The 13,308-nt window shown below is 33.2% G+C and overlaps 1 protein-coding gene across 2 annotated transcripts in view; it reads left to right on the forward strand.

The window, feature by feature from the left end:
• LOC119635113 overlaps positions 1-12,128 on the forward strand; it is an 18,788-nt gene extending 6,660 nt beyond the window's left edge. Inside the window, exons 1-8 of one of the 2 annotated variants that reach the window (XM_038029694.1) lie at positions 7,622-7,957; positions 8,052-8,529; positions 8,599-8,700; positions 8,794-8,978; positions 9,086-9,414; positions 9,492-10,896; positions 10,965-11,554; positions 11,661-12,128. In XM_038029694.1, coding sequence (XP_037885622.1) covers positions 7,807-7,957; positions 8,052-8,529; positions 8,599-8,700; positions 8,794-8,978; positions 9,086-9,414; positions 9,492-10,896; positions 10,965-11,554; positions 11,661-11,792 — 3,372 coding nt within the window. In that variant the 5' untranslated portion in view covers positions 7,622-7,806 and the 3' untranslated portion in view covers positions 11,793-12,128. Of the gene's footprint in view, positions 1-2,801; positions 2,868-7,621; positions 7,958-8,051; positions 8,530-8,598; positions 8,701-8,793; positions 8,979-9,085; positions 9,415-9,491; positions 10,897-10,964; positions 11,555-11,660 lie in introns of those variants that run through there. The other variant, XR_005247020.1, reaches the window with a different exon arrangement.
• The last annotated feature ends 1,180 nt before the right edge of the window (positions 12,129-13,308 follow it).

Raw genomic sequence — 13,308 nt, forward strand, 5'->3', positions numbered from 1 at the left:
GTAAATAAGAATTTTTTCACTCTTTTTTTTTGCTTTAATCCATAAAGCGAACAAACCTAAAAATGTATAAAGAGACAAGTAAGAAAAGTTATAATAATCTCCCGTATACCCGTCACCATTGAACTCTTTGATGGTCCATTCCTTTATTCATTTATTATTATGAAAAAGTGAATGAGACAAAATTTATCTTTTACGTTTTACTTCATTCGAAGGTATGGTGGTTAAGAAAATAATATAATCTATCACGTTGTGATGACCTCCATAATTAATTTGGAATTAACACACATAAGCTTCTTGCATTCTACTCTACAAGCTCTCTTGTATGATGATACCCATATGGACGCTATTTGTCAAAAAAAAATTTGTCCACCTTGTCGTGCCGTCCACCACAATTTACTTAAAATGAACGCGTTCATCTTGTCGCCTTTTTGCTCTTCAAGCTTTTTTAGTTGAGACACATATCGCTGGTATTATTAAGAACAAATTAATCCACCAGGCTGTGGTGTCTACCATATATACACTTTAGGACTAACCCATTTTGAGGCAGATAATATATTTTCATTTGAGGAATTTACGAAATAGTTTTAAATATTGTGACTTATTTAACTTATGACTAATAAGCATAAAAACTTGAAAAAATGGAAAAAAAAGAGAATTTAGTCACTTGTAACTTTGCACAGCCGATTTGTTCGAGTTTTGCACATTGTTAGTAGGGTTTTTTCGTAAAATAAATGTAGCTTTCGAAGTTTTATAATTTCTGAGTAACGAGCTAAAAATCCACAAATTTTTGTCATGTTAAACATGGTTTAACTTCAGAATTTCATGCTCATCAAGAATTGTAAGGGTCTCTGAAGCTTCTTTCTGTACGTATTGACTATATGCCTCACACCTTTCCTTTAGTCATGCACTGAAAAATCGACTTATGTTACAATACCTATTTTATATTTCATATGAGAGACGATTTCATATATATATCAAAACTTTTCCAAAACATGTTTTCATTCATTTCTTTCTTTTCACACATGATTCACATTCTTCGCAATTTAATAGCGAATATGTTGTTGTTATACCTCTTATCCTCTCTTATACACGATCATAAAATAGTATAATCGATGCATTAACATGGAAGTACATTGCAAATTTTCCCTTCAGAGAATACACCCTTTTTTACACCTAACCTAAGAAGGGCGATATAAAAGAGCTCGAAAACTATTGGGAGATATAAAAGAGCTACAAAGATGCCGCTTGATAAATACATATTTATACTCAGTATAGGGTTGTAAACCACTCGTTCAAATCGGCTCCACAGCTTGATATTCTCATGTACAGAGCCAAATAATTTCTAATTCTTTGTATATATCAAAAAATAGTCGGTGTCTAGAATTAGAATCCGTAGGTGAATGGAAAATTTCTTACTCTCTTCTATAAAGATAGATATCCTTTTTGTTTCACTCAGATAATTGAAATTCCATTAAAAAAGAAAATTCATCGTAGATGACTTCAAAGAGGAAGAGCTTGTCGCCAAAGAATGGACTTATAGATGAGTGAAAGATGGGTTAATATTGACGCATTTGGTTTAAGACGAATACAGCTTCTTTTTTTGCAGGCTTCGCAATTTGCTGAGCTGAGTGCAAAGCTCAGCTGCGCTCTGCAAAATGGAAACGAAAAACCTACAAACATATATACATCGGAGCAATTACATATGTCTCCTATTTGATACTATATACGTACATGATTTCTTACGATTTCGGCATCAAATCTAGTCAGAGCCGTAACAAAAATCACATCTTTTTGCCGTAAGATGATGTCCGGATCAGATTGGTAAAAAAGAAAGAAAATTCCAAATCCTCATCAGTGTCCGTATCGTTTGTTAAGTGTATTAAACATTACTCAATAAGTGCGTAGGATGACATGCAGAAAGAAAATAACTATCGGTAAATTCACACGATTTTTAGACAGTGTCAATCTTCAAACACAATGTGCTAAAACCTCGTGACATTCAGTTGACAAGCTACAAGGACGCTAGAGGCGAAACGAGCGCGCGTCTAAAACACCGGAACGGAATATCATGATATTGTGAAACATTTTGTTTGAAGCTTGTTGCTACCTACCAGTCATACGAATTCGTCAAAACCGCGAACTTATTGAGCGTATTATAAGACTGATGGCTTACTATGCCGAAATGGACTGCGCAATTTTTCGCTTTCCAAGATTACATACATATTACAGAGCTTGTCCATGCACCTATAACTGAGCGCAGTAAAAATGAAATTTACAAACTTTGCAATATAAAAACTAATTATTATCTACGTATGTACATATAATTCTCTATAACATATGTGTTTATGTTTCGAAAGGTGATATATAAGGTGGTATATAAAGTTCGTTTTAAAGCAAGTACACTTGTCTAATTGTTTCTTCTTTTTCCTCTACTTGCCTTCACTTTGTAACACATCAGCAATCGCGCATTCTTCATAATGATGAACTGACTTTATTTTTTACTTCTTTTATTCGGATTTACGTTTTACAATATTTTCATGTTAAATCATTTGAAACGAGACTCTTTACAACAACAACTATATATATATACAACTTTTATTAAACTATTATTGTTATTATTGTTATTATAACTTTTTAGACTAATTAAATAAATTCTTAGACTAAAAAGAAACCATTGAGCACGAGCAACATGTGCTCGTCTGCCTTATATTAAACTAAATCGATTTTTTTTTTTAAATGAAAAATAGAATAGAATTTTTATAAAATTAATTTTCTTTTTTCTTATATTTTTCTACTGGCAGGGTGCAAACCTTCAAATCCGTGGATTATTGAGATTTTTGCAGTTTTTATTACTTACACCATAAAAGGTAAGTTTAAGTTAAAATAAGTTTTTATGATCGACGAGAAACTTTGGAAATTTTTTTATGAAAAAAAGAAAAAATAGCAATGAAATCTAAAAGTTCAAGAATACAACAACAACAAAAAGTATGTATTATTTTTTCCCAAAAAAATTACAAACTTCTCATCTTCATATTCGTTTCGAGTAATGCGTGTAAACCTAAAGAATTCATAGGAAAAGAGAAAACATTAAATGTCGACTTTCTTCTTCACAAAACCAAGGCCAATAAAAAACAGATAAAACATATAAGAACATTATGGTCGGGCAAGGTCGACCGCTAAATACCTTACACCACATTGTCTGATATGATATTTATTTGTATTGTGAAACACATAAATTATATCTTGTTTTATATATCAAGTTATTATTATGCATAAATTTTGATCAAAAAATATGAAACTAAGCCTTTTCTGTCCTAAAAGACAACAATTTTTGTGAAATCTTTACATATGGCACAATCCAAAAATAGACGTAGATGGTTCAAATATTGTAGACTTCATTTTTGTATGAAATTACTATTGTGGGTCAATTTTTGTGAAAATTCTTATTAGAATGGGACCAAAAAAATTGGCCGAAATTGTCATAATTTGGTACAGTTAATCTTTTTATCTTAAATTATTATTATGTTATAATTTTCATCATGGAACATTGATAATTGTACATTTTTGTTGTATGCACTTCAGTTCTCGTTTTATGAGAGGGACTTCAAAAACTGCTCCAGCCGATCCAAAGTTTCAAGAAACTTTTTTTTTAGAAAACTTGCATTTTTTTCCATTTAACAACTTTTCATAAAAGGGTGTTATGTGGGGAGTGGTCGAAAAAGTGGACCGATCCGAACCACTTTCAATAGGGTTCTTGCTTGGGTCAAAATCCGTTACTGTACCAAATTTCTCAAAACTTGCATACATAGACAGACATCAGATAGACGGAGAGACTTAAATCGATTCGGAAAATGATTCTGAATCGATCGGTATAATAAAAGGTGGACCTATATTTAGCCCTTTTGCGTGTTACATGCGTCCACTATGACTTAAATTACCCTATACTATAGGTGGTGTGGATAAAAGAAAAAGATGGATAAAGGTATAGGTGTTTAGCGGCAAATCTTAGATAACCTATCGACAAGAATTATTCACGGGCGGTATTTTCAGTCTCAAGATTGGTTAGAAGTAAAGCGGAATTAAGTTCGACGAATGAAGTGGAATTGTAAAAAAGTCTCGAAGAATCAATGGAAAGATGCTTTGTCATGGAGTAAGAGCCGAAAAATATTTATCGGTATTATACGTCAAGGACACCCAAAGCTTAGATATAATATATGATTTCACAAAAGGAACTTGTAATCCGCGAGGCATAGAAGAAAATTTCGACTTATCGCCTTTGGATGATGTAATCGCCAATTGAGATTCGAAGATTTCCTTAGGTTAACAAATAAATGGTGCGCCTTTCAAACTCTTGACAACTTTTGTGGGACGGAAAAAATGTAATAGAATCTTCTTCTTCTTTTTCTATTCAATAAATCATTAACCGAAAATCAATTCTCTTGACAACTTTTGTGGGATGGAAAAAATGTAGAATCTTTTTCTTCTTCTTCTATTCAATAAATCAATAACCGAATACCAACTCTCTCGACAATTTTTGTAAGTTAATAGAATCTTCTTCTTCTTCTATTAAATAAATCAACTACCGAAAATTTGCTGTGACGTGTAAAAATGGTGCAGTGTGAACACAAAGTTCTTTGTTGGAGCCATAATAAAGTTAAGGTATCAGGAATCCAATTTGGAATTGAACTTGAATTGAATTTGAATTGAATTCAATTTGATTTCGAATATGATTTCAATTAAATTGAAATTGCGTTTGATTAGATTAGAAATTGATATGAACATCAGTCCGATCAATTAAGGTGAACTCTACTAATTTATCACATGATTCTAAAAATGTATTATGATCTTGAAATTGAATTTGAATTTTTGTTAAATAATCGCAATGAAAATAAAAGGAAGAGAATTCGTATTGTGTTATATGATTATTTTTTTTGCTTATCTCTGTTTTTTTTTTTTTTTGGTTAAAAACAAAAGTATTTGTGAAAACCCTTTCAGATCATTGCAAACAATGAAAAAAGCATTTAAAAAAGAATTCTTTGAATTGATAACTAAAGAATATATCTCAGGAATATAATTTACCTTCTTGGAAATCCATATGTGAAATGATTGTGCTTGTTGGGATACACAGTACAATGCAAACTTGAGTATGATTTTAATTTCATTTTTTATTCGTGTTCGTAATAAACGAAAAACTTCAATTTCGATAATAACTGCAATGTACACTTGAAAGAATCAATGCATGAGAAAAAAAAACAAATGTGCAAAGTAAGGTCTCTTACTTTTTTCGCCACGACAACAAAACAAACAAAATTTATAATTCTCTGATGGTAGATGAGAGCTCATATGATCTACAACAATACATGAACATAAAAGCAAAACATATATTTGCCTAAGTGTATGCGTTTCGTTCAATAGTGTCAGAAACATCTGTGTAAAGTGGTCGCCAGAAGAGTGAGTTCGCCGTAGAATAATTTCTTCTTTTTTGTTTTTTTTTTTTTTTTTTTTGAAACCAAAAAGGAGAGATCATCCACGTAGATAAAAGCGATCACAAACTTTTTGTAAAATCAAATGTATGTATATTCATATGCATGACGAGGACATTTGGGTTTAGCAATACCAAAATACTCCTACTCTTACTACTATTACTACTACTACTACTGAACTTCTTCAACGTGTTTTTATGGAGAACAACTTTTATGCCTACACTATGGTCAATGATTGGAGATGTCCATATTTAGAGATAGAAATCCATTTTACCAAGACGCGAACCTAATCTAATTTACATTAAAAAGTGAAACAAAAGTTTCTACGCTTTAAAGTTATTTAGCTTTATATTGTATGTTTGTATATAGCAAGCGGAAAATTGATGCCTGCTTCTCAACTTCGGAATGGAACTCAGCCGACATAAGCGTTACGCTTATGCATTACTGCATTATTGCTATTAGATAATTTCAAATTTTAGATTTTGTTTACCTAAACCTCATCATTGCTTTAGTTATCAATGCAAATATGCTTGCAGTCAAAATAAAACTTGATCAACTCGATATATATTGCTAGAGTAATGTATGCCAAGCTTTTCATTCTGCCATAGATAAATTCCTCATATGTTGATAGTTAGGTGGCATGGTGCACGTATTCTGTTCAATCCCGTAATGTTTAGCTTGCTTGAGTATTCCAGCAGGTGGACTAACTTTCAATCAATTTAAAATCCTAACCGATTAAAATCAATTAAAAATATATTTTTATTTTTATATATATTTTTTTCGATGCTACAAACAGAAAGAGATAGTTGGCATTTCTACTTCGGAAATGAGTATCTAAAGTAAGCAAACATTTTTTTAGTATATAGCAGTTTTATGCAGCTAAAGGTTCTCATCATTTTGAAAGCTTCATGACGAGCAGGTTTAATATAAGCAAAAAGTGAAGTCTTTCATCATCAGTAAAGTAGCGCTTGTGCAGCTTTTTCGACAACTTTGAGCATTCCCTCACGTGGAATGCATAGCCAAGGACATCCCAAACGATTGGTCATCGTTTTGATATTCAGTTGAATTTTTAAAAAACACAGACAACATTCACGCAAATTATTGCAAAATTTTTCAATTTAACTCAAATCTTTAAGTACGAATGACTACATCCATCGTATATATCGCAGTTCAAACTGAACTTAAATTCCAAAAATATTGTCGATCTTACAACACTTGTAGTAAAAGCGTAACGTATGTTATGTTTGGGTGGATATATACAACACAGCGAACGCTTTAAGATAGGCCAACCTGTTATTATACTTAAGGTTGTCAGTTTGTCGTTACGTCTGAGATATTGAGTTATTTTGGTTGGCCCAAGAGCAAACAAAGCCGTTATGTGAAGAAAAATTACGCTTCGAAATTGATCTGAGAAATCTAGATCAGATGGAGTGATTTTTTAAGCAAAGTCAGGCGATGTTTTGGGCATGAGGGAGAGGGAGGGAGGGAGAAAGAAAGAGACAGAGGAAGAGAGAGAGAGAGAGAGAGAGCGACATCAGCCAATTTCGTAGATAATCAAAAAATAAAAAACTTGAAACACCGCTTGAGCAATATTTGAGCAAAGATTTCGGTGATTTTAGTAAGCAGAGAGATAAAGCTTTGAGTGTCAAAAAACCTTTCACTTTTCACTGAGCGTTTTGAGAAACGTATTGTATTCATTGCTTTGGCATATTTATTTCCTGTCAGTTACAATACTTACTCAGCTATACAGCATCAAACTATGCCCTTTGATTACTTTGGCTTGCTGTATTCCCGAGAAGAATTTTCATTTGGAAATCTTTTTCCATAATTAACTATCTATGCATACCATTTGCGCGATAGATTACAAATCTAAATATTTACTTGCCCTAAAATGCCTTTAAATGCCCTAAAAAACAAATTCAGAAATAGAGTGAGTTTTGTTTGCCTCAGTCCACTCCCATGGTATGCAAATTTTTAGTAGAAACTTAACATATGACAAACAAATGAAACTATTAAAAGAGCAAAAGCACCCGATGTTGGTTTATGAAAAAAAAAAAAAAAAAAAAAAAAAACAATTTTCTTATTACTTTTCAAATAATGTCAATCAGTTGTTCCATATATTTTTCTCAATTCAGTAGTAGCATTGTCTCTCTATATATATTTTTGCTTAATTTTTAATAATAGGGCGCTAAACAGGTTGACTAGCGAAAGGAAATTTAGATATTATTATTATTATTATTGTAGGTACTTAGTATTAGTAGGGAATTAGAATAATAGAAGAGCAAAATCTTTTCGAAAATTATTTAATAACATTGAAGAAATTATGGCAAACGATAAGAAGAAGAAAGAATTGAAGGTTAAATCAATTCCGCAAAAGCATTACGAGACCACATCGATGGAAGAAGTTAAAGCAAACGAATTAAAGTATACACAACGTTTAATGGAGTTGAGAGCTTGCCTTCTCCTAATTGATGGTAAAGCAAACTTAATCAAATTATTTAAATCAATCCAAAATTCATTCCGTTTTTTGGTGAATTATGTATGGAAAAAAACTCTTAATTATTGTAGATGCAATAAAAGATGAAATGAAGAAGAACGAGTTGCAATTACTTTTAGAGAAATGGGAGGCGTATATAACATGTGATCCGTTACCGAAGGCATATGTGCCACCAAATATACGTACATTTTATGCAAAAGCTAAAGCATTTGAAGAGGACCTTCTTGATAAATATATTGACTGGAATTTGTATGTTGATGAACGCAGTATTCTTACGCAAAACGTTTTCAGAGAAGATAGGACCCGACCGACCCTAATGAGAGCGGCAAATAATGAATTAATTTTCTCATACGATAAATATATTGACGATTCATTAAAAATTTTACGCAAAATTGATTATTATTTGGCCAACGATAAAGAAACATCGAAAGCCAAGTCCGAAGTTTTACTCGATATAATCGAAGTGAAAGAAGCAATACAAAAAGAAATTATTGATGCCTTTGATCGTCTCACTTATAAAATATTATGCACCGAAAAAGCTAATATGATGTAAGTTTCATGATGTAAATGCAATGCTGTCTAATTTAAATCACGCAAAATTTTCCTATCGATTAAAAGTTCATTGGATGCCGTCTCAACCGAATATGTCTATAAAAGCGAAAATTTTCGCATTCATATATGGAGCTTAAAAAATGTTCCAATACGTTTCACTCATTTAGCGTAAGTTATGATTTCTATTTTCTGTTATTATACATATATATATATATATATATACATAGGCGCTTTTCCCCACTCGTCTTTTTTTGTATACAGTGAACCTCGGATGATGGCCCATTTGCATAATTTAAATATTGTTTTGCATATACCATATTCAGTTTTACGTCCTATGTTGACCGTGCAAGGGATTCAAATGGATTTTGATCACATTACTGAATATGCGAAAACTGCTAAACAAGAATTTTTTATACCATTAGCTCACCTAAATGCCGGCATTCAAGGTCAGCTTTCCCTTTTATTTATTTTTTTTTTTTTTACATATTAAAAAATGCTTAAAAAAAAAAAAAAAAAAAAAAAATCATCATTTATTCTTCCTTCATTCTTAAAGATTTACCCGAATGTTTGGCTAATGAGTTTAAAATGCAACTCGACATTCAAAAAAGAGTACGTAATGAAATTATGGAAAAATATAACGAATACAAAGGAAAATTAACTCAATTACAAGAAGCTGAAGCGACATTAAATAAGCAACGTAAACCGCAAGAGAATAAAGGCAAAACTCTAAAAGCGTTAAAACCATTGCGAGAACCACAATTTCTTAAAGATGATGAATACCCAGAAATATATGATGAGTTCCTTGACGAAGAAAGCAAACAATATAATAGTTTTATAAATGTTGTTTATAATCCTACAAATCTAAATTTGACTAGCGATGAGGTAATTGAATCTCTCCTCTTAATTGCAATCAAGTACTTGCATAACTATAAGTGTACGATTTGTATACGATTTTACAGATTAATCTTAAGAAATTTTTCATTTTGGGGGGGATTTTTCAATTAAATCTTGTGGAAAGACCGACACATTACGATTTAAAGGGTTTGAATATGACATGGCATACGCCTAACAAACAATCATATGGAGATAAGAATTTCGTTATAAGTGCTCTTCGACCGATATCGGTTAGAAGCTCTACAATAATTCGATTGAATGAACCTAAACCAAGTCTTCAACCCGAAACTGATGCTTTAAAGGATGAAGTTGAACCGACTAATCCTTGGTTTGTATTAACATTTTCATTACCCGAATATCTATGCAGTTGGGGTGAACCAATAGCATGTCATTATACCTCTGCTGAAACAATTACGGAACTGGAGCAAGAAGAACCAACAATCCAGGCGCAAGTAAATAGCTTGTTAAATATTGGAAGAATTGATAATACATCGGCATTTTCAATGGATACCATTGGCGAACTGATGAAAGCGGCAAGAACTATGTCGATTCGTCTTTCTGATGTGAATTTTTTCTCGACACCGTTAGCTCACGTACGAGCTTCCTTGGTCGAGCAATATTCGATTGAGCGTACCGCCGATGGAATTTTTCATAAAAAAGATTTTGCTCTAAATAATCCATATACGGTACGACAATTGCGTTACCTTGAGCAACATTGCGCGCCTCAAATATTGTCGTCATATAAATTTCCGAAAGAAATTAGCGAAGAAGTGAACCAAGCGTTACATAGTGCATCTAAAGGAAAGCATGGCATTTTATTTAAAAAAGCCGCATCCATTGTTGGGCAAAGCAATCGTTTATTTACTTATAATGATATGCAAAACAATCCTGAACGTCTATTTCCGATATTCAAAAAAGCGGAACCATTATATATTACTAAGCATTTGCAAACATTCCGCGGTAGCCTAAGCGAAGAGCCTAAGACATTCTATCAATTGGTTAAAGTAATAATATTAATTAAAAGACTTGCCCAAAATACGGTCACGCAAATTACGCGTCTGCCACCGCACGAGTCAAGGGTGGATCTTGCAATGTTCAATAGACTGAAAATGGAGAAAGCGAGAAAAAAAGCAATCCATAAACCGGCAATTGCAGTGAGGGAAACTAGTAAAAGTTTGGCATCGGGACCGTCTCAATCTAAACTTCAAGAATCATTTCGAGAACCGACGCGACAAAAAAGCCAAGACATAAGCCAAGAAACGTTTAAGCCAACCAAAAGCCAAGGCGAAGTGAGCTTTACGGGTAATGAAGATTATAACGAAGAAGCATCGAGCTCGTTAGAGCCAATTGCCGATGGTGAAATGAATAAAACTACCGTTATTCGTTATAATCATTGGACGACACAACATATTAAACGACAAATTTTCCTTAAAGAAGAACGAAAATATGTGATTGAAACGGATAGGTTAGGTAGGCGCTTTTTAAAATATAAGAGCACAGCAGCACATGTGATGACTCTCCAACATTTCTCTTAATAGGTTATATAGGTTTTGCATGCAAACGCTATGAACATTTTCCATTTAAATCGTGGTCGTTGCAGCCAAGCGCAGAGAACGAGAACGAAGTGATATTCACGTTAGAAACTCAATATGTAAAATGTGTCTTATTTATAACTAGCGAGGGTATACGCGGATATGTTACGGAGCCATCTAAAAGATTTGTACGCGATCCTAAACTGTATCTATATATCAAGAAACCGATTAATGATTTTAAAGAATTGAGAAAACGTTTTCGCGACAGAAATCTTAATATATTTGCCGATCATGATGCTTGCTTTTATATAGAAAATGGTGATTTTTCGGAAAAGCATTTAGCCATGGAAATGCATACTTATTGTTGTATGGCATTACATTGCACCCAAATGATATATACATATAGTAAATGGAATCGTTTAGCTAAACGACGTGATATCATTTTACATTATATTCATTATAAAGATAATCCCGACAATACCGTATTACTACATGTCACGCCTGAGGAGACGACTTTCGTTGAGGTAAGCGAACTTTGCTCAAACTCTATTGAAGAAGTTTTATTGGCTTACACTCCCACATGGCGCAATGTAAATGTAAGAATTTATTATATTTGCTATATTATCTTTACATATATATACATATACATATATATATATATATATATAAATAATTTCTCGCTTTATATTGCATTTCCTTCAGGTTTATTATGACTTGCATCAAACGATTTGTTCAATGTATCAAACCGCACATGAATCACGCTGCAAAGACTCGAAATTAATTTGTTGCATTAGATCGCTACTTCAAGCAATAAGACCATTTAGCTTCTCATGAAGTTGCTATTGTATGTACGCTATTAGATGGAAATATATCGCTACTTTAATAAAACTTGAATTTTGAGCACAAAATCATAATTTCGAAGGCGTAATTGCGTAACAGGTTACGAGAACAGAGTATTAATATAAAATGCTAGGTATACTAAGGTATTGCAGTTGTAATGCTTTCGATTTTATTTTACCCTTTTGTGACTACATTTAGAGGTATATTCGTCTTCTTCTTCCTCCTCCTCTTGTTCTTCTTTTTCTTCTTCTTGTTCTTCTTATAGAAAAGTGATGGTAGCCTTCTTTTTCCCAGCTTTGCACCCTTATATTGTGGAATTCCTACCTTCAAGTCTTCGCGTCAAATTACAAAACCACCGAACAACTCTTCACTTACTTTCAATTCCCTTTTTTGTTTTAATATGATCAGTCGCTTGCTCACTTTAACAAGAAGATACTAAATCAAGTCGGGGAAAACCAGTCCTAAAATGTGTGACAACTAATCAACTAATTTTTCAATTTATCTAAACAATCCGTTTATCGCATCTTTAATAAGATATTCGTTGCCCAACCCTCTTACTTACAAGGTACTCTTATTTACCCGCGTACTCCTTTCTTATCGTATTGAACGTAAGTATATTGCATTGTAGCTTTAACCTTACGGCGCTCGAAGCATGCGCGACGCACAACAAGATAATTGGGTAAGAGATTATTGACGGCCCCAAGGATTAGAGAAAGTTGACCTACTACAACTCCTAAGGCACTAGGGTAGGAGAAATCGCGTATGCGCCGCTCTGCTCAGGGCCGAAGCCTATCTAACACTTGGTCGTTTAATGTCTTTACGAAAATAGAATGAACCACAATTGTTACGATGCTTCTCAAAGAGTTGTAGCCAGCAAATCAGGCGAGAGGGCGCTGTCTTTGTAGTCGTATGCGAAGTACATCATGGCCATCCATGTTTTATGGCAACCTGGCACTTGCGGATACCCACACTGTTCAACTTACGCAAAATTCCATAGAATTTTTGATAGCATACGAAGCCAATCTTATCTTTAAATCTCTGATGCCTCTTGGAATGACGTTCAATACACTGGCCTTCGCCGAGAAAATGCCCTTTATATATAGAAAAAAAACAAGAACGCTCAGCTCCCACTGTACACCAGCCCTTTACTACTTCCTAGTACCAAAACGATTAATTGTATAGGGATAGTAGTTTGATAGGTAGCTTAGCAGAGAACTATATATGGAAACACATATATCCTTTTTTTCATAAAAAAAAAGCGGGACATTTTCTAAAGCTCATCGCGGGCTTCCAAGAGAAACATACGTTGCCAGACGGTAAGCCATTAACTCTACTTGGCCAATATATGGGTAGTTCTTATGCTTAAAAACTGTAAAGCAAAGAGTCGAGTGAGTGCATTCTGTGCGTCTATTGTCCTTCGAAAACTCGCATAGTATGCATGTAATACGATGATAGTCATCTAAAATGTATTCAACTACTTTTTTGACCAATTGATTAATTTCTCACACTA

The sequence above is a fragment of the Glossina fuscipes genome, unplaced genomic scaffold, assembly GCF_014805625.2.
Source record: "Glossina fuscipes isolate IAEA_lab_2018 unplaced genomic scaffold, Yale_Gfus_2 3, whole genome shotgun sequence".
NCBI lineage: Eukaryota > Metazoa > Arthropoda > Insecta > Diptera > Glossinidae > Glossina > Glossina fuscipes.